Raw genomic sequence first — 22,118 nt, forward strand, 5'->3', positions numbered from 1 at the left:
ATTCGCCAACCGCACCGACTCACCTGACTTAGTCCACTCACCGCCCCGTCTCCGGGGCGGTGAGTGGAGGCGAGCCAATGCGCGCACTGTCGGTGAATTGGCAGCGATGTGCGTGAAAGGGAAACGAGAAACGTCTTGCACCAAGACTACAACCCTTGAAAAGTTTTCCTTCGCCATGTAAGACTTTTGCTTTGGCAAAGGGAAACAAAAACACAAAATTTCTTCAAGAATAGCGCAGAAAAAGTTACATTACACTCAGCCTAAATCCAAAAGCATAATTAATTCCTATACAATTGGCAAATAATATATAACAGTTTGTGATCTGTAAATCATTTATTTAGGAAATATATTTTGAGATTATTTTTTTTTTGATCTGGGGATTTATAAACTTATTTTATTCTTTTTCAGAAAGATAATGATTTACAAACGACAACATGACAACACTGCTCATAGCACAAATAACTGTTTAAACTCATCACTTTTTTTTAGCACAAACTGCTCACAAGTTGATTTCAACTGCTTAAAGGTATCATCTTGTCATGTCGAGTTTCCCATGGACATTTTCCTGCATCAAAATGTGTATACCTGTGACCTTAGCCAAATTTCATACAGCTGCTTTAAGCAGAAAATATTGCTGCACATTTTCCCGCTAAGCACAACTAAGCAGGATACCACTAACATTTTGTACATGTAAATGGTGTTATAGCTGGTAACCTTATTCTGCTCAGCATAATTTTCAACATCTCAAGCAATCTGAGGGTCACAGGTAGCAAAATTGATGCACCAAATTGTCGAAGGAATCTCCTCTTTGGACGAAATAAACCCTTAAAGTTGCAAACTATAAAGAACACAAGAAAAAAGCCTACAAAATACTTACTTATATACAAATCAGACTACACAGTCAACAGAAATGACTACGTAGATAACTGCAGTTAAACCTTAAATAATGAAAACAACGCTATGTTGTGGAAGTTGTTCAGAGTTTTTTTGTTGATTTTTTTTTTTCTAAAGATGTACAAATGGAAGTATCACAAGTGGTTGATTTGAAATCATTTCAGGTCTTTGGTCGTCGGAGAATGTGAGGTTTTTTTTTCTCTCTCTTCTCAGAGAGATACTATGTTGGCATCTATGTTTCCATGACGGCGGGCTCGCTCGTACCGTTTGACGTCTTCTCAACTTGTTTGACCTTGATCTCCTGTTTTGTGAAAAGAAACGATTCAAGATATGTTTAAAGACACTGGACATGTTTGGTTACGGTCAAAGACCAGAATTCACACTTGGTTTATCCCAAAATATGCATATAACAAACTGTGAACAATTTAAGCTCAATTGGTCATCGAACTTATGTATTTCGGGCACATTGCAAGAAGAGATGGGGATAACCTGGAGAAGCAATGTATGGACGGACGTGTTGCTGGGCGCGCCAGCAGAGGAAGGCCAAAGGCGAGGTGGACGGATAACATTGGTGCACTTAATGGGGGGAGTCTGTATGGCCTGAGCAAGACCGCACTGGACAGGGACGCGTGGAAGGAGTTCACTTCTCGGATCACCACGGGATGGCTGATGCCCTAATGGACTAAAGAAGGTCATCGAATTTGCAAGAAATGAAAGGAGAGGCCATATTTGCAGTGTATCATGGAAAATAAAAGAGTTGTCGAAATCCTCACACAGACAGAAAATAATTACGGAAAAGCCATAATGAACAAGTATGTTTTCAAACTAATCTTTCAACACTCCAGAGAGTGAGTCCAGCATGCGAAGTTGCCATATCACCCCATGATTTCCTATTCATAGGAACATTTAACATGCAATTTTTAGACGATCGAAAGATCGATCAAAAGCTTTCAGCCAAAGTCACCATTCCCTGCTTACCGGTTTCTCTGGTGAATGCTTAGCATCTCCATTAGGGACTATCTTCTCTGCGGAGCCATTGACACCGTTGACTCCGTTTGGCGTAGAGGCGTCCCCACTCCCATCCTCTGATCGGCTTTTCTTGCCTGCACTCTCCTCGACAGCTTGCTCCTCTGGTTTCCTCTGCTGACATTAAGGTCAGAGGTCATGATGAGTTTATACGTCAAAAGGGTTCGTAATAGGACAGGCAGTCTCATAATTAGGTCAGTTAAAGGGAAGGTATTCGTTTGGTATCACTCTTAAAATTAAATGGCAATAACAACATACATGATTAGAAGTACAGCAGCTTTCGATAGTACACAGCATTTCACTTTGAAGTAATGTGGTTATGGGAAAAATATATCGGTTTTCTTTTTTTTCCCCCATAATTTGAATCTGAGAAGCGTTAATGGGGGTTACTGCCTCTAAGATTGTGTATTCAAAATACAGATATCTCAAAGACGCGACCACCTTTGAAAAATAAATTTACATAGGATTAAAACAACCCAATGGTTCCAAAACCAAAAAGAATACTTTTTCTTTAAGGCAACCTTAAAGGAGAGAGAGATGTTATCATGGGTTTCATAGACACATACAAAGTATTTCTGCCACCCCTTTTAACACCAGTACGTGGTGAGAAATCATATGGTCATTGGGGGTGAACTGGGGGTCAACAAGTCATCAGCTTACCTTTCTGTGTACAAGATGTGAGACATCATCTGGTTTGGCATCAGCAGCCTTTCTTACTGCAATCTGTTAAAAGAGACAAATGGAAGAAGACAATTAAGATAAAGGTAGGTCTTTTTGACAATAATTGTTGACATTTTATAATTTGGGGTAGGAGCGAAATACCTGGGTTCAAAATTTACACTTTAATACTGAGAGTCACTGGCTTCACAACTGAAATAAACAAAATGCAACTACAAACCCTGCCGCCTTGTGCAATTTTCCCGCCACATATAAACCCCCACTACCCAAGATGTGCTACAAGTACTTACAGGTTTGGCTTGAGTTGAGGAACTGCAGGGTGCAAAACCAGACGATGATGAAGACGATGATGCTCCGAGGTCCTGAACGGAAAAAGACGTTTCTTATCATTAGTTGTTTTAACATTTAATAAACGATTTTAAAACAAGGAGTGTTTTTGGCAAGCACTACAAGCGGTTCATAGATTCAAAGTTTCCATATCTCCTGAAGAAATAACGGCATGAACTATGTACATGTAGTTAAAAAAACAAGCCAGCCGTCAATTTCACAAAACTCAGCATAACTTAAGACTATTCTTAGGACTTAGGACGAGTCCCAACCCTGCACTGTAGCATGCAGACCTTAAGATTAATCCTAAGATAGGACGAGTTACTCGTCTTAACTTGAGCTAAGACGAGTCCTAATTCTGTGAAATCGACTTCTGGAATTTCACCTTTGAGAGGACAATGCCATTGTCATTCTACAAAGGGCACTTCCACTGGAGTCTTTGGGAAACCAAGGGGCAGCAAGGGCCTCATTCGGTGCTTAAAAATGACCCCCTCCATATTGTGTCTTTATTGTGCGCATGAAATCTCAAAAAAGCCTTTGGAGGATTTTAAAGGACAGGTACACGTTTGGTAATTGTCAAAGACCAGTGTCCTCACTTGGTGTATCCCATCATAAACATTTTAACAAGCAAGCCTGTGAAAATTTGAGCTCAATCTGTCATCGGAGTTGCGAGGAAATGATGAAAGAAAAAACACCCTTGTTGGACTCATTTGTGTGCTTTCAGATAGAAATAAAAGACTTCTAGCTAGAAGTCTTTTATTATTTAAGTGCGAAATAACCTCCTCAAAATCTACGTTACTTCAGAGGGAGTCACTTCCCACAATGTTTTATACTACCAACAGCTCCCCAATGCTTTTGTTACCAAGTCAGTTTTTAGGTCAATATTTGTTTTGAGTAATTACCAAACATGTACCTTCCCTTTAAGGGGGGGGGGGGGGGGGGGTACTTCTGTGCAGGAGGAAAACGGTGTGTTGAAGTGTGGGAACATTAGGGGCTACCCTCTTCAGGGAAATGTACACAAGACAAAGACTGGTAGGGGCAAAAGATGCTATGGTCAGCCGTCGCTTCCTTGTAATTCTACGTCAGTTATAATACACACTACAAACAGGAGATCTAGCCCACCAACAAAAACAGTATTTTGTTTCAATTTGTCAATCCAAACAACCAGGGAAAATAGGAACTTACAAATTTGGAGGAGGCAGAGGTCTTTGCTTGTCCGGAAGCCGTTTCTGCTGAATTCTTTTCTGCTTTAGCGTCTTCAATCTGTCAACAATAACAAACAGTATCTTTAAGAAATGTTGAACTTGCATCAGGGATAAAGGATATTACTCGATTATACCCATACAGCGATGCGTGTAAAACACTCATAGAGCTATATATAAGTACATCAAGGAGCACGACTTATTCAAAATGGAGGAGAAAAAAAAATTCATACTTGTTTTCAGGCAGACTTTAAATTACATGAAAGGCTGAAATTGTCATCTCCCACCCATCCCCACTTCGAGTCCTGTGGAAAAAAACACAGGTAGGAAGCTTCTAAATACCCCACGGCACCAACAGCAATTGTTGTGGTGTCCCGTGTTTTTGCTGTAGTGCCCTCTGCAATATTCTAATACAAATTAACATTTTCCTCACTAGTGCTGGGCGAATAGTGAAATTTTGTTATTCGGATACCGCTGGCCAACTATCCGAAATTAACCGGAAACTCGAATAATTTTTTTCGCCACGAGAGGGCGCTATTTAAAAAAATATATAAAAAAAATATTATTTTTTTGCCAATAGAGGGCACTGTTCGTTTGTGAATGAGATCTTATGGGCAGATTGATATTAGTTTAAGACAGTGTCACTCGGTTCATTCATAAAAATGACCGGATCTAATTTAAAGATGGCGATTTGCTTTTTCGTTTGATCGTGATTGACTCTACGTGAAGGAAAACTTGTGTAATCTTTGGACAAATTACGTCAGAAATGTCATTGTTTTAACTCTTCACGGAGGTGAGCATAGTAAAATACTTAATTTATACTGTTTTATGCTGTCTTAACAGAAGTTTCATAAGGATTCAGACGACATATTTATATCCGTTGTCGCCCGACGTCCGCGGATATTCGGATAGTTAAAGAATATCCGGTTACTCGGTTGTTATTACAGAATTATCCGGTTTGTACACAGGTATTTGCGCCCTATGCGGATATCCGGTTAAGAAAAAAAAGGCATTCGCGGTTACGGATAGGAAAACCTATTTGCCATTAACCGGATATTCGAATAATTCGCCCAGGCCTATTCCTCACAGACGTGCCCCTCACCAGAGAGAAATTGCTGTGCCCCTTCAAGAGTGAAGTTCAGGGCCCGGGTGTAATACTCATTTTTAGAGCAGATGTCTTACCACCAGACCACTGAGATTGCCCAGTAAGATGTCATGGCCTAGAGGTAAAGAGCACGGGACCCAAGCTCCGGTTGTTTCCGAGTGTGGGTTCGAACCCCAGTCGCTTCATTCACCCCAGTCAGATGCTTCATTCTTCGGATGAGACGTTAAGCTGTTGCACCCCTACACTGTGTAACGCACACAAAAGAACCCAGTGCACTTATTGCAAACAGGTTTGGCACGTGTTCCTGGTTTGATTGGCAGCATATTGCGCCACAGCAAAACATTACGTGGCGCTATGTAAAAGGAGTAGGTCTCCTACTTCAAACGTAGTCCCATATAACTTGCAGGAATATCCTGAAAATTGACGCGCCTTGAGTGTCACTGAGTGACAAATAAAAAGCTTTATCTTCAAGTACGCGCTAATCCTCCAATCAGATTGGCAGAATGGAGTGGTGAGAAAAACCTATATTGCACGGCTTAATATCACTACCATGCGTATTGTGTGTTCTATGTCACGCGCCAAGTTCGCTTGAAGATAAATACGTTATCACTCGCGCGCTCATGGAAATACAGAAAATATAGCGCATCTAGGCGGCCTCGTTGGATATGGGACGCAGAAGCGCTATGATAGGGGACGCAGAAGTGCTATATTTTTCTGTATTCCACTCGCGCTTGTGTGATAACTTATAACATAAAAAGCCACTATTAAGCTAGTTCAGGCAATAAAATGTGACAAACGGGAAGAAGCAAAAGACCAATGAATACCTTGACTTTGATTTCTGGAATGAGTGCCTCAAGCTCTTTCATTTCATTCTGGTCATGGAGCGCATCCTCCTCACTGGGCTTCTCTGTAACGACACAAGTTTCGAAAAAGGTGGGAACAATTGTTGGATGCTGAACAGAGCAAACCGTTACATTTAGCTATTCATCATGGGTTTTCAAGGCGGAGCGGTTTATAGCATCGAGATAAAGTTCTGGGCCCAATTTCATAGAGCTGCTTCGGCCAAAAATATGGCATAACATTTTTCTCCTAAGCACAATTAAGCAGGATACCAGTTACATTTTGTATATATAAAACGGTATCTTAGCTGGTTACCTTCTGTTAAGCATAACTTTGTTATGCTTAAGCAGCTATATGAAAGTTTGCCATGGTGGTCAAGTCATCCGACTGTGGGCTCGAATGCTGGTCATGACACTTGTGTTCTTGAGCAAGACACTATAGTTGCTTTTCTTCGCCATGGGGTACAAATGGCGAGGGTAGAGGTTGAAGGGCACCAACCAGTAAGGAAAGCCTTTTTTTTACCTGTTTGATTGTCTGCTTTCTTCTTCAGCGTAGCTATTCTGTTCTTAATCACCACTGTGGATTCCTCAAAGCTCTACAGGAATAGAAAAAAGAAAGGGCGGAGAAACATTGAGACATCTTTGAGGGGTTGGGATACTGGTTCTACAAAAATGAGGATTAAGCTAGGACACATGCTATAAATATTGTAAATGTCAATATTAATATTGAAAATTTCTAGTGAGTCATGTCTGTCAAGGAATGACACTCCTGGGGTCAATTTCACAAAGATAGTCCTATTTAGGACTAGTCATGTGAGTTATTACAAACTTAAAGCTAGTCCTAAGTTAGGACGAGTAACTCGTCAAATACATCCAAAACATTTGAGATGAACTGACTTGATCAATTCCCTTCCTCTTTAAGAAGAAAAGACAAATTCTGACCAACAAAAGGGATGTTTATCATTCTCCCTGGAGAGTGTCTGGGGCTGACATCTTTACCATCAGGTTCGATAGAACGCTAATATAATTTGGTAAAGAATGTCAATATATGGTTTTGTTTAGGCCCAAATCTTAGCTGTTTAATTACATACCTCAATGGCCTTGTCAAACTTCTGGTCGAATGAGTACGCCAACGCCAAGTTATAGTATCTGGTTGTCAGGAGGTTAAGGAGTCCTACAAATTATATCAAGACGTATTACTTTTGACCAAAAAAGTTGCGGATATGCAACTACCAAATTACATAAAAGAGAAAGCTGCCTCAAACAGCAAACTTTGGCAAATTGTCTCATGTATTTTGCAGCGAAGCTCAACAGAGATGTGATAGGCTGTTGAAAAAAAAAATGCACAAAGCGTGAAAGCTCACGAGCGCTACGGCTTCCAAGTGCGAAGCCTGCTTGCTTACATTTATCGTTGGTCTTGAAAGCCCTACACTGCAATCTGGGGTGTTTCATACAGTTTTATCTTCATTTTCTTATGAATTTGATCTAAGTTATAAAATATATAAAAACAATTTTGTTAAATTAATTGAGGTTGGGTTTTGAAAAAAAAAAGGATTTGGGGTTAACAATTTTCATATCCCTGGCTCAAACACTATATATATAAGCACCAAGCAATTGCTTTAATACCAAAAGATTGTTACCAGCCAAACTACCATCTGGGACTTTTTCCCTACCAAGTTTTGCTTCGCAGAAAACTGTTCAAAGAAAATTTTTCGCTCATTTGGTCTTGATGGGTCGATATAGTCTGTAAGCAAGCTAATGAGACGTTAATAGTGACGAGAAAGGATACGTTTCAGCCAGTAATCTGCTGTCTGCTTCGAGTTGCTCTTTTTGTCTGGTCAAGCACTGGGTGAAGTCCTCGATGCTCTGGCCGTACTGACCGGTCTCAAGACCCAACTCCCCGAGCTTTAGGTAAACCTGCGCAACCTTGAGTTTGAACTCTTTGTTGTCTTTGTCTTGCCTGAGGAAGGCAACCAAGATGAATACAAAAAAATCATTTTAAAACTGCCATAAAAAAAAATAGTAGGGTCTTGTCCAATGAAAGAAAAAACACCCTTGTTGCACAAATTTGTTTGCTTTCATATGCCTAAAAAGGCTTCAGGTCTGAAGTCTTTTAATATTTAAGTGAACAACTTCTGTTTTCTCAAAAACTACATTACTTCAGAGGAAGCCATTTCTCATAATGCCGTATACTAGCATCAGCTTAATTTTAACAGTTAGTTTGAGTAATTTACCAATAGTGTCCCGTGCCTTTAATCCCCACAGGTGAAAGGTTGAACCAATTATAATATGTAATTTTTTGTCCACATAATCAAAATTATTCAAAAAAGGTTATCTTACTTTGAAAATATTACTCTTGCAAGCTCCAGCATCTCCCAACTCAACTGGAAATTCGAAACCTCCTCCTCCTGAAAGAAAAAAAGAAATCTGAAAATCAGCACAAGAAGAAAATATTTTAGTTGAAAACAACTACGGACAGCTGAAACAGTATACAATTATTGCATGCTGTGACGAGGTCCATGGCGTTTTGTACACTCGAGGGGGAAAATGGAACCCGAGGCAAAGCCAAGGGTGCCATTTCCCCTTGAGAGTGTACAAAACCCATGGACCCCAGTCACAGCGTTCAACAATTGTTTTGTTATACTTTTGTATAATTGTTATTCCTCTTCTCGAAGTTCTGTTGTCATCTTCAAACATTATTATGACGATCTATTCAGTGTTTAATAAGCAGACGAACGAGAAACAATTCCCTCGAACCCGCGGTTATTTCGTACACAGCGCTGGAAATCACCCATCGCCGGGAACGATCAAGGTGATGTACACCGGTCCGGTGTACATCACTTTTTAGTATATGTACGTGAATAAAGCCATTTGCATCTCAGGAAATCAAGAGTGTATGGGTGAGAATAAGCAGAAAGCCTTGTGTCACGCTCAAACATCTTGATACATGTAGGAGGAACCAGGGCCCAATTTCATAGAGCTGCTAAGCACATGAAATTTGCTTAGCATGAAATTTCTTCCTTGATAAAACAGGATTATTAACCAAATTTCCATCTGTTGCATTTTGCTAGATACTGGTATTCAGCTGAAAATCACGTGGAAATTTGGTTGGTAATTTTGTTTTTGTAAAGGCAAAAATGTCATGCTAAGCAAAGTGTTGTGCTTAGCAGCTTTATAAAATGTGGCCAAGGTCAGACACACTGGTGGCACATACCATGAAAATGTCTGTGGAAAAGACAGAGGCTGGCTACAGTAACAGACCTACAATGGGAAAGAGGCCTCGGGCCGGTGTTCCAGTTTAAAATTCGAGCCCTGATCTTTATCATTTTCATCAACATTGTCTTACTTTGGTTTCTTCACCCCCTTCGGCTTTATCCTCATCTCCATCATCTTCCCCTTCATCTTCCTCTTCCTCCTCGTCTCCCTCCCCTCCTTCTGCCTTCTCCTCGCTCGCTCCTGCTCCCTCATCTGACAAAATGGAAAAGAAAGAAAACTTGATCAATACTTCTTAATTGATGTCATATTTCAGGGATGATATTTGACCCTTGGAAAAACAGTAGGATTATTACATTTGAGGGCTGACCCAGTTCACATGGTGTAGACTTTAAAGGAGCACATTGCCTTGGATCGGTCGAGTTGGTCTAAAAAAAAGCGTTTGTAACATTTTGTTATAAAATGTATATGATTGGAAAGATGTTTTGAAAGTAGAATACAATGATCCACACAAATTTGCCTCGAAATTGCGTGGTTTTCCTTTCACTTTGGAACACAAAAACAAAAATCAGGCGCCTGAGACATTTTGTTAAAAATTAATTCTTTCTCTTTAACTAAGTTACTTCAAAGGGGTCTTTTCATTTAAAGGTAGTGGACACTATTGGTTATTACTCAAAATAATTATTGTCATAAAACCTTTCTTGATTGCGAGTAATGGGGAGAGGTTGATAGTATTAAACATTGTGAGAAACAGCTCCCTCTGAAGTGACAAAGTTTTCGAGAAAGAAGTAACTTTCCACGAATTTGATTTTGAGACATCAAAGTTTGAACGTGAGGTCTCAAAATCAAGCATCTGAAAGCACACAACTTTGTGTGACAAGGGTGTTTTTTTTCTTTCATTAATATCTCGCAACTACGACGACTGATTGAGCTTCACAGGTTTCTTATTTTATGCATATGTTGAGACACACCAAGTGAGAAGACTGGTCTTTGACAATTACCAAAGGTGTCCAGTGCCTTCCCACTGTTTATCAACAGCTCTCCAGCGCTCTCTACCAAGGTTTATGGTAATTATTTTAAATAAATTTCTAAAGGAATAATACCCATTACTCTAGAGGTTAACAACATTTTAAATAATGAACAAAAATGTGTGACAAAAATGAAAACAAACCTTCAAATAAATAATGCACAGGTTAATAAATTGATGAATGGTGACAAACAAACAAATTGTGCAACAATTGATTGATCAAAAATGAAACAAAAATGGCATTGCCACCAAAAATTACATTTTTGAAACCGTAGGTCAATACTAAAAATAATTTTTTTTTTTGCTGAAATGAACAAAATCAATTAATTAACATGTGCAATGGCCAACATCAACAGTAAACAAAAACAAATACCTGAATACCTGAATAAACAAAATGAAAAATCATTAATAAATTCAAATGATTAGCTCACATTGAACAACAAAAGGAACAGTGCAATAACTTAAGGTAACAAAAACAAAAACTTTCGAAACTCCTAAAGCCCTTTTCACATTACTCAATTCCCCGAGGACAACCCTGGGAAATTAACAGCCGGCCCTTTCACACTTGGATCCTCACGTTACCCCCAATCTACCCTGGGAAACAGCCACCCCTGCTCTGGAGTAGGGGTTAGCGGTAAAGACCTTGGAGTATTCTTGAAAACGTGCAGCTGGAACCCTGTGGAAGAGGGACCTAGTCATGGACAGCATGAAAGTGTACCAGGGTCACTGTGGGATGAAAAAACTTCCAGGGCCTCGCCAGAGCTGTATTCCACACGGATAAGAGACACAGTGTGAAAAGAGCTATGTGTGAAATAAACAAATTAAAAGGTGATAAATATCTTTAAATTACAAAGACAAAAAGATGGGGACACGGGGTAAACATTTTAACTTGAAAAGTCCATTCAGAAAAACAAGGTTAAAAATTTCAATCTTTTTTAACGATCGTTTCAACCGTCACACCCCAAATTTGTTATTGTTTTTAACAAATATTGTTCAAGTATACAACGATAAATCAAAGAGCAAAGTTTTGTCTCGGATGTAAACGATATTTTAGACCATTGCTATCCCAGCTCAACGGCTTTTTCTGGCTTCCAGCACGCAACTTTGTTGATGTTATGTGAAGAGGAAATTCACAATCACCTTTATGTAAATTAGACATGACAGACGATCTCAAAGTGACCAAAGGAATTGTTTTGTTTGATGTGAATTTTCTCTGACACACTTACCCAAAGTTCAAAGATTTAAAAAAAATTGAAATTTTATGAACATTATTTCTGAGTGGCCCCTTACAGGAAAAAGTGTTAATGTTAAAATATTTTCTTGATGTTTCCATCGTGAGTATACCACTTTCAACCCGAGTTAGTTAACAGAAAGACAAAACTGTTGCCGCCTGCCAGTTGGCAAGTCAAAAGTGACAATAAAAATGAAGCGAGCAGTGAGCCGTGTGACCGCGTGACATCCGCAAAAAACACCTTCTACCTTTTCCCTGTTTCTCGTCTTTCTTAGCATCTTTTCCATCACTGTCTTTGGTCTCGTCTTTCTTAGCATCTTTTCCATCACTGTCTTTGGTCTCGTCTTTCTTAGCATCTTTTCCATCACTGTCTTTGGTCTCGTCTTTCTTAGCCTCCCCGTCCACATCCATCTGGACCTCCCCGTCATCATTTTTCTGCTCCTTCTCGACGTCCTTTTTATCGGTGATGTCCTTTTTATCGGTGATGTCCTTGTTATCGGTGACGTCCGTTTTATCGGTGACGTCCGTTTTATCAGTGATGTCCTTTTTATCGCCGACTTCCTTTTTCTCGGTGGCGTCATTTTTATCAGCGATGTCATCTGTATTTTCCTCTTTATCCGTGGCTTCTTTGCCCGATTCCATCATATCGTCTTCTTTCTCGGATGCGCTTTCTTTGTTCCCTTCCTTGTCATTTTTCTTATCTTTGGACTCGTCTTTGGACTCGAGAGCCTCCTGAACATCGTGGAAAATTTGTTCCCTTTCCTTCTCTGAAGAGGTCATAAAGGAATTGCAACTTTTTTTTTTCGATATTCAAAATCGAGGCCCAATTTCATAAAGCCTGTGAAAGCTCAACAAACTTGCTCAGCACAGTAAAGTAGGTTACCAGCCAAAACTACATTAAGTTCACATTGTTGTGACTGGTGCCCCACTAAATTTGTCAGGGTGTATTTTCTACTTAGCAGCTTTATGAAATTTGGCCATGGTTGTTCAATAGGTTAAGATGTAAAGTCACTTGACAGACAAGGCCAGACTTAGCAAGTCAGATTTTGAATAATGTTCGGGCTACTACTGAAAACCGTGCAACCTACTTGTTTAAAATGCTCCGATTTCTTCCTCTCAAAAGCGAATAATAACTTCCAAAATGTGTGAATTAGTTTTTAAAATGAAATTTCATTTGGTAATTAAACTGGTTTTAAGGTTGCTACCATTCACATATCAGAGAGAAGGTTTTCACAATACGTGTTTGAAATTTTGGCTTATAAAATTTCCTGGAGTCAAGAAAGGCGCACAGTTTACTAGGCTAGACTACTTGTTAAAATGCTCAAGCGCAAGACCTGTAGACAGAGTGTTAGCCAGAGCGGTGTCTGGGTGTCTTGTGGACACGCTGTTTTAAATTTGAACATCCGGTTTTATCTGTCCTTTACATGTAAATATATTGTAAGTGAACAATTTATTGTAAGTGAACAATTTGAACACCCAGTTTTTTTATTTCAACCAAATTTGAGAATCATTACCAAATCCTGGCTAAAACCCTGCCTGCAGACAATATTCAAATCTATTGATGAGTGTTTTAAGTTTACCTTCTAGCGGTACTTTGTCGGGGTTTTCAACATTGTCAGCTTCTCCGTCGGAGTCTCCCTGTTCCTCATCGGGCACACCATCCAGTGCGTTACCCAGGACCCCTGTCTCCATGCGGGACAACTCCAACAGGGCCCAGCCGTAGAAGTAGTACGTCTCACCACATTCATTGGCGAGCTCCCCATACTTGGACCCTCTGGAGTGGTGGAAAATGGGACAGAATAGCAAGAAACATTGTCTATTAGTTAAAATAAAAACCAGTTTCTTGTACAGTGCTCAATCTCTTGGCTTCTCAAAGCACTCGTCATTAATTTCTAGACAGATTCTGAGATTTTTGATTTATCTTGATCTGGATGAATACTCGTATGTACTCTTAACACTCTAATAAGAGCCAAACAAGAAGAGAAGATAATGAAGAAATTTCAGTTTTAGATGTGGCAGTAAAACCCAAGAGACTTATTCCAGGGAACAAATCCACGTAGTCAGGTAGGGACTGAAGACCCAATCCCAAAGTGCCCTCAGTGGGATTCAAACCGGGGTCCCAGAGGTGGAAGGCAAGGCAAGACACTAATACACCAACCTGAGAATGTTCTCGATCAGTTTAGCCTTCGCCTTATTTATTTTAGGTTATTGAACTCTTTTGTTTGTGTTGAACTTGTGGAGAGAAATAAAATAAGTACAGGCCTTGAACTTTGCTCTTGAAGGGGCACATGAATGTTCCTCTGGCAAGGGGCACTTTTACGAGGAAAATGTAAGTTTGTATTGGAATCTTGAAGAGGGCACTTGCAGCAAAAGCACAGGGCAGAGTAGCTCATGGTTCATATTGAGGTATGTAATACTGCACCAAAATACATGTTGTATATGTAGCTGCTATTGTTAGCTGCTATGTGAGGTGCCAAGAAGTCAAGATTCTCACAAAAACCTGTAAGATCTCATGGTCAACCTATAATAATAGCGGCTTCTTATATACATAGCATGTCACTCAGTGACGCTCAAGGCGCTTTAACATACAGAATTTTCCTGCAAGGTATGTGGGACTATGATTGAGTTTTGAGATCTGCTCCTTTTCACAAACACCATGTAATAGTTTACTTGTGCTGTGGCGCAATATGCAGCCAATCAACCAGAAACACTGGGTTCAACCCCTTCTCTTTTTGCTTAGCGCACTGGGTTCTTTTACGTGTGTTACACAACACACAGGACCAACATCTTTACGTCCCATCCGAAGACAGAGGCATCATGGTTCAATGTCTTGCTTAAGGACACAGGTGCCATGACTGAGACTCGAACCCACGCTTTGCTGATCAGATTCAGAAACACCAGAGTATGAATCCGGTGCTCTTAACTGCCAGGCCAGGCCACCACTTGCACAGTCTAATATTGGCATGATTCGCTGTTTGGTTTTGTCAAGACTCGAAACTACTTACAGCAAAGCAGCAGCTTCTTCCAGACATTGCACAGCGCTGGGTGCATCTCCAACCAAAAGATTGCGCCGACCTTGGGAAAGGAGGGTAGCTGCCTCTACGTCTACATCAGAACTATGACAACAAAAGACAACAAAGTTAAATCATCAGGAATGTGATAGGCTGTTGAAAAAACAAAACTGAACTATGAGCGTGAAAGCTTGCAGGTTCAAAGAATGCTTATGTACATTTATCTTTAGTTTAGAGCCCTACTCGGCAATCTGGGGTGTTCCTTGTGGTTTTATCTTCGTTTTCTGATGATTTTGATCTAAGTTATAATAGAATAATCAAATCAAAGAAACACATTTCCTGTTAAAAACAAAGAAATCACATCCCTGGTTAAGGAAGATTACAGGCGAAACAGAAAGAGAGAAAAAGAGTCGGAAGACATTCCTGTAGTGTCCTATCATGGGAAGAGAAGTCATGATAAACATGATGCGCAGCAGGGTGTTTTTTTAATAAAACGGCATCCCAACAAATTTTGCGCCCTCTCTTGCCTCTTCTTGACAACTTGCCGAGTTCATTGAATTCTGGGTATTCCGACAATCAATACCTGGCCCCCGATAACCTGTCTCTCTCTGTGATGTAGGCAAACGAAACACTTGATCACTGCAACCGTTCCGTGTACAAACCAATTGTCATCATGAAACAGTGCAAAATGCTTTGGAAAATTTTCTGTATCCAATCCTGCCACCACTTTTCCATTGTTTTGAAATAACTTACTGGATGAGATATTCCTGACTGATTGAGTGTTTTGTTAGGCCTAGTGCCTAGGCCCCTAGTTGTTTGTAAAAATAAGTGAAAAGTGGTTGGGAAAAGTTTCCGTATGGCGCCACCACTTTTTCATTCGATATGAAATAATATAGTTTCTAATTTACCTCAATGAGATATCCCTTTTTGTAAAAATGAGTGAAAAGGTGGTGGCGCCATACGGAAAGTTATCCAGTGGTTGCAGAGCCAGAATACGGAAAGTTTTCCAAAAACAATCCTAAGAATCTGTTAAAATGGCGAATGGGAAATGAATACAAATCTGGAAAATCGGAATACAAATTACAATCCACTCCCAAAAAAAGAAAAGGAAAGGCCAGAAATTTTCTTTCACGGTAAAACTCGACTCTAGTTGGCACCGCCTTTAACTTTGGAATGTTATGCTATTCATCTTTGAACGATCCGACGTTACAACAAAAGACATTCTCTCCAAAACTCGAAACCATTCAAAACCAAGAAATCACAGTACGTGTGCTATCACCCCATCTCCATTGCACATTGAACATGTGTTGTGCGCTGTCAATGGGTCAACAATGGCATACATTTACTGTGTGTTGTTCTGTACTGAAAACTAAAAAACTGTGATGTATTTCTCAGCAATTTCACACTTCTTTCTCTACAGAAAATGAAGGGCTCACCTAACTTCCCCTTTGGAGGTACTTGCTCCTGCTTCGGACATCTCGAAAGGTGTTTTTTCCCCGGAGAAAACGTAGAGATTCAACTAGAGACAGTGGAGGCACACACCGTTCTTCAGCAGTGCTACTGCAAAAATAAATGAATGGGTTTCGCGGGAAATTGCTTTGAAGGCACTTGGCTATTCCACTAGACACTCACACTCACCCTCCCTCTGTAGAGAATAAAACTGTTATCATTGTTTTTCCCCGCAGATATCTTCTGTTAATTGTTAAAATCAAAGTCGCAAAAACGACAAATTTGAAATTATATTGGGTGTCTTGAAATAGTCAAACTTAATTTCTTAAACTACATTCCTTGTATTTTTCATGATGCAAGCTACAATTTCGGCATGAAAAACAAAGAAGTTGTGATCCGACGACTGTTGCATTCAATCCTCTGGAATTTGTCACCATGACGTCACTGGTAGCGCCGCCATATTTGCGCATGTTCGTTTGGAGTCCTCGTGTGCAGGCGACGAAGTTGTGACAAATAATCTTTTCAGAAAGTAAGTTGGCAAATTTCGAAGTAATTTTATTGTTTTAATGAATTGAATAGTTTCATAGAACCTACGTATTGCCGGGTATGTATTCTGTTTTGGGGGTGTCTATCATTTTCTGAAATAATGTATATTTTGATGATTTTTTATAGATTTATTCGGGCATGGTTTTTCGTTTCCGTGCATAAAAGCATTCCGTAACGACATGGCTGATTTTTCGGTTTCAGTGCACGTGCGTGTTTTAACAGTGACATGATCAGAAGAAGACGCCGTATTAACAGTTATGTTTGCAGGAGTGCAGTTTTGAACTGTTGAAGAAGTCACTTTATTAACTTAAAGCTGGAATTATTGGGAAGGTTTGAGCAGAGGCTAAATTGTAACTAACAGTTACTTTTTAAACTTTACAAATGAAGGAAGAGTTCTCACTCAAGTCAACGAAATGAAATAATTTTAGTTTTTTTAACCAGTTCATGACATGACCATCACAATTCAAACACTTTCAGTTTCCTCATTTTAGTATTTTGCCCTTATTATAATTCACAATCCGTTTTGTATTGTTACATTACAACACAGTTCACACAATGAGAGTTGTGGCCCAATCTCTGTGGTAAACCATGTTCAAACCTAACTAATTAAATGGTGAAGTAGGTAGGGCCTACTTTTGTTTGTTCAAAAACTTGGAAGAAAATAAAAAACCATCTGCTCTTTAACTGATAATGATGTTACTTAGTTCAGACTTTCTTGTGACAAAGTGCAAACAAAGCGATGATGGAATACAACAATTTAAAATCGAGCTGGCAGATTCCCGTGCTGCAACTTCTTTGTTGATAAACTTTCTGAACATTATTTAAAATAAAAAACAAAAATTTGACAATTCGTTTGAAAGACAGGTGTATTCCGTTTTTGTCTCCCGACTCTCCAGCCGAGAGTGACAATAAAAACAAGCGCGCCAATGTTTTGAACCGCTGCTTTGCCTCAGATTTCTTATTTAACAACGTAAACAAAAATGTTTTAACTATTTTTTTTATATTTTTTTTACAGTTGGAAACTTTTCAAGTTCATCATGAACACGGCAGCCGAGAAGTTGAGGAAACAAGTTGAGCAGGTACGGATAGGTGGAAAGGGAACAGCAAGGAGAAAAAAGAAGGTCGTCCACAGAACGTCAGCCACAGACGACAAAAAATTACAGAACAGTCTCAAGAAGCTGAGTGTCAACACAATTCCAGGAATCGAAGAGGTATAACTTTTACAGACAACATTTTTGATTTGTCTTTGTTGAAGGCAATTTATTTTGGGGTTTAAATAAAAATTCCATTAAAAATTTCACCAAAATACAGCCTGAAAATATATTTTTAAAAATGTACCAGCTCAATAAAGGTGCATCCGAAAATTTACACTAACATACTGAAAAAGCAGACTCCCTCACCCCTACAAACACAACACTGAAAAGTGAGTTTTTTCTAAATGATTGTTTGAAAATTCTGGTACAGTAAAAATTGTGAACTACAAGTCCTGAGGATTTCACCACAAAATTCTAGCGCCGAAACTGACAAAAATTATTTTGACTCTCCTGAAATCATTGCTGTCGTATTGACTTTTTTTTAAAATAACTTGATGACTTATGTAGCTGAAACTTCTACAGGTAAATTATATTACATATTTCTTTATTCACATTGAGTAGGGGTACATGACATGGCCAAATCCTGATCTACAAAAGGTATCAAAACTCTTTAAGCCATACATCCATTCTCGTATGGTTTTTTTTTATGTTTTTTTGTTTTCACTTTTTCGTTATTCCATTGTTTGCAGGTCAACATGATCAAAGACGATGGCACAGTAATCCACTTCAACAACCCCAAGGTACAAGCGTCACTAGGTGCAAACACATTTGCTGTAACCGGCCATGCCGAGTTGAAACAGCTCTCAGAAATGCTGCCCGGTATCCTTAACCAGTTGGTGAGTTCAAACGTTCCTCAGGTTCTTAAGGTTTCCCCAACCCCCTGTTAATCTGTGATGAACTTGTTGTTACCCTTTTTGTGTCACGATATAAAGGTTTTGGACACTATTGGTAATTGTCAAAGACCAGTCTTCTCACTTGGTGTATCTCTATTTTTTTAAATAGGCAAATGAGGTTTAATGTTTTTGAGTCTGATAAATAGGCCTATCTATTTTGTTGAGCATCGCAGGATAGTTACAAATTAGATAATTTTCTGTTAAAAGTGCTTATAATTTTGATTTATGGTGTAGTTTCTGCAAAATATTTCTGGAAAAGATTTTGGCTACAAGCCTAGCTGGTATTGTGGATTTATCCAGCATTATCTGAGCCCTGAACCTTCATGAAGTATCAGGCCTATTACAGGTATTCTTACATTGATTAAATGCAGTTCAGACCACGAGCACATTTACAAGTACAGCAGTATAAATTGGTACGTCTGCTGCCACCTAGTGTTTCCCAGAAGACAGTTCATGATTCCATGTGCAGCCACAGGCCTGTTTTGATCTTGACGACAGCCCCTTTATGTTTGTACAATCCTGCCCATGTTTTGCTATACGCTCATTGTAACAGGCCTGATACTTCACTGAGGCCACAAAGGTGGTTGCCTCCATGCCCCCTGGTCATTGCCTTGATGCCCTTAAAATTTCTTCAGAGGGTGCCCTTTACAAAGGAGAAAATGCCTTGTTGCCCTTTCAAAAACAAAGCAAACCAGCCTGTTATGGCGTAATCTAAATTGTGTTGGGTGTCTTCTTTTCTTTGCACACAGGGAGTGGATAATCACAACAGTCTCCGCCAACTTGCGGCCAAGCTACCTGCCATGCAGGAAGCAGCCAAAGCTGCTGGAACCAAACCTGATACCATCGATGAGGATGATGAGCAGGTGCCAGGTAAGGCCCCCCCCCTCACCCCACACCCCGGGGTTTAACCTACATTTTCCAATATAACATAAAATAGAATTAAATAACAAACTGCAAGTTGCACAAGCCACACAACCCAGGAGAAGTGGACGGTTGTTGAGTCAACAGGCAGTAGCCTACGACGATTGATGATGAAGGCAAACTGACTGGGTAAATTTTAAACGATTTTACAAAATAGGCAGACCGCCAAATATTTATATAACGCGCAGTTTGTAGAGTGCCAGCACGTTAAACTGGAGGACAGTGGTTCAAATCACACTGTAGTCAATTTTCCTTTGCTCATCCCCAAATCAAGTAATATTAACTGAGAAACATCTGAATAAGCTGTTTGGGAGATACATGTAGATTCAAAGAATGTCTTGTACAATTGTATTGCTTTGTCACACATAACTCCGTAAATTTGAATTCCTCAGACCATAGAGATAGATGCTATGCATCTATTTAATTACCTTAATTATAAAAAACATTTAATCTTAATTTTTCTTTTTCTTTTTTCCTGTTTCAGATTTAGTTGAAGACTTTGATGCACCGTCAAAGGAAGAATCCTAAGTCTGCACTCAACAGGAATTTTCGTTTACAATACCTCATTCATATTCATAAGCATACATCATTCTGACATTCTGATTGGTCGATTGTCTGCATATCCACCTCATTAAATTTACCTATCCTTGTTATCTCTGTATTCTGTGACTTTGTGCATGATGAACCATTTTTATATGCAGGGAATATTTTTCTGTTTTCTGTATTGCTTTGGTGGCTACACAAACTTGAAAAACTACACAATTTTGAAAAAGGGTCGGGGACTAATACTTCAGCCGACAGAAAAATGTGTGAACATACTAAAGGTATGAATGAGGTAGCGTTAAACAAATAGAATGCGGTTTTTCGTCTGGTTGGATGGTTGACATTATTTCTCCCCCTCCCCCCCCCTTCCCCACCCACCTTGATGGGGAATCACTCTGGAGGAAATGGCCAAGGAAAGTTGTTGTCAATATGAAGCCATTCGCGCGTTTGATTTGAATAATTGTCTGGTACAATGAAGTGCTTGATCACGAGTTAACACTTCAGTTTGAATTCCCTAGACTATCAAGAACGGTGAACACCCGTACACAATTCTGAATGGATGTGTATGGCACAATGGTACATGTACCAGGGTTTGCTCAGCTGGAGGTAGCTATACGAAAGCTTGCCCCAAACCATTTGACATAGCAACTGTCTCTTTAGTCTGAGGAATTCAAAATGTAAGCGGTAACTGTGACCAAGCAAGTCATTGTACTAGACATTATTGAAATCTAACTCGCAAATTGCTCATTATTTCCCAAATAACTATAGGGCAGTCAAGTGTCCACCATCCACCATGAAATCATGTTGTATTTGTGTAATATATCTGTAAGGATTAATGGCCTGTGTACAGATGGCACGAACTGGGTGCACCAACTTTAATTATTAAAAAGCACTCATGCGAAGTGTGTCGTTGATTGAAGTTTATAAGAAAATTTCAACTTTTGTTTTTCTATATAGTGGAAACTCTAAAATTTACTTTTGTTATTTACAGCTTTTATTAATATGATTTGGAGTTATAATCTGTAGGATTTGGGGTGAGATTATGGGCTTGTCCAAATAGAGGTAAATTTGAATGTGACCTTTTGCTGAAGTGGTTGTAGTGAAAGAAATACAGACCTGAACCATTTTTCATTGAGCTGCATAAGCACAAAAAGTAGCCAAGCACAACATGCTCATCAGAAAGAGGTTACCAGCCAAAATTCCATTTTACATGTAGTATCTGTGACTGGTATCCTGCCCATTTTCGCTTAGCAGAAACTGCACTTACCAGAAGCAGCTCTATGAAGTTGGGCCTTGACGAGAATCTAGGTGTAACCACAGTAAGCTAAAAAATTTGCTGGAGACATCGCGAGTTGTCTGATACAGATTCTATGGAAATACTTGTACCGTATTCAAAAAATCTAAAGCCACGTTGGTTTATTTTTTATTGGAGACGCACTGTATTACATGTATTTTCCAAAGTCATGGGTAAGGATCTAGTTGTAACCACACTAAGCTAAAGACGGATACATCGCATGTTTTCCGACATTCTATAGAAATACTTTTATTTGAAAAATCTAAAGCCATGATGGTTTCTATTGGAGATGCACTGTTATTATCTGCCCAACAAATTATATGCACCGTAACTGATCTTCCAAGTTGTGAAATCCATCTTATCCACCGCTTATCTTGTTGTATTTTCACTGGGAGAGGGAGCCCTCTATAGAGTGACCCTTACTCCTGATAGTCTATCCCCTCCTTGTCTGATTTATTGATTCAGTACTGCACAACCAAACAGATCTTAGCAGGAGGGTTGGCAACACGGGCACAGCAATATGTTCCCAGCCAATTGTTTTCGTTATTACATTATTTTTTTTGATGCTGAAGAATTTTGATGAGTATGGCACTGTCCCTTTTGTAAGTTCAAATGGGTAGGGGCGGGATTGCTTCCTCTTTCGGAGCCTGCATGAAATTGCCTCCTTATGAGATGTTCATCCGAATTTTTTTTGTGTTCTATTGTTCACACTAAGATCGTCAAAGTCGTTTGTATTTCTCCTGACATTCTTTGAAAGACCATGAATGTGTTTACGAAGCACCAAAATTCAACTTGGAGAAGAGTTGTCCCCACCATATTGACTTG

At 39.4% G+C, this 22,118-nt stretch overlaps 2 protein-coding genes across 5 annotated transcripts; one reads left to right on the top strand and one right to left on the bottom strand.

The window, feature by feature from the left end:
• Positions 1–355: 355 nt before the first annotated feature.
• On the bottom strand, positions 356–16,135 carry LOC139945939 (protein HGV2-like). 3 transcript variants are annotated; one of them, XM_071943475.1, is made up of 15 exons: positions 15,990–16,135; positions 14,548–14,658; positions 13,123–13,316; positions 11,791–12,309; positions 9,418–9,539; positions 8,412–8,479; positions 7,861–8,031; positions 7,163–7,220; positions 6,595–6,667; positions 6,057–6,139; positions 4,111–4,188; positions 2,889–2,960; positions 2,581–2,643; positions 1,873–2,034; positions 356–1,195 (listed from the first exon to the last, which is right to left on the bottom strand). In XM_071943475.1, the coding sequence occupies exons 1-15, from the start codon at positions 16,028–16,030 to the stop codon at positions 1,127–1,129; spliced, it is 1,884 nt and encodes a 627-aa protein (XP_071799576.1). In that variant the 5' UTR covers positions 16,031–16,135; the 3' UTR covers positions 356–1,126. The 3 variants fall into 3 exon arrangements, with proteins under 3 accessions (XP_071799576.1, XP_071799575.1, XP_071799578.1); XM_071943474.1 differs by having other exon boundaries at positions 1,873–2,037; XM_071943477.1 differs by lacking the exon at positions 11,791–12,309 and having other exon boundaries at positions 1,873–2,037.
• Positions 16,136–16,433: 298 nt separating this feature from the next.
• Positions 16,434–20,135, top strand: LOC139945835 (transcription factor BTF3 homolog 4-like). 2 transcript variants are annotated; one of them, XM_071943313.1, is made up of 5 exons: positions 16,434–16,531; positions 17,564–17,759; positions 18,332–18,478; positions 19,285–19,405; positions 19,941–20,135. In XM_071943313.1, the coding sequence occupies exons 2-5, from the start codon at positions 17,586–17,588 to the stop codon at positions 19,982–19,984; spliced, it is 486 nt and encodes a 161-aa protein (XP_071799414.1). In that variant the 5' UTR covers positions 16,434–16,531; positions 17,564–17,585; the 3' UTR covers positions 19,985–20,135. The 2 variants fall into 2 exon arrangements, with proteins under 2 accessions (XP_071799414.1, XP_071799415.1); XM_071943314.1 differs by having other exon boundaries at positions 16,503–16,606.
• The last annotated feature ends 1,983 nt before the right edge of the window (positions 20,136–22,118 follow it).

This window comes from Asterias amurensis, chromosome 13, assembly GCF_032118995.1.
Source record: "Asterias amurensis chromosome 13, ASM3211899v1".
Lineage (NCBI taxonomy): Eukaryota > Metazoa > Echinodermata > Asteroidea > Forcipulatida > Asteriidae > Asterias > Asterias amurensis.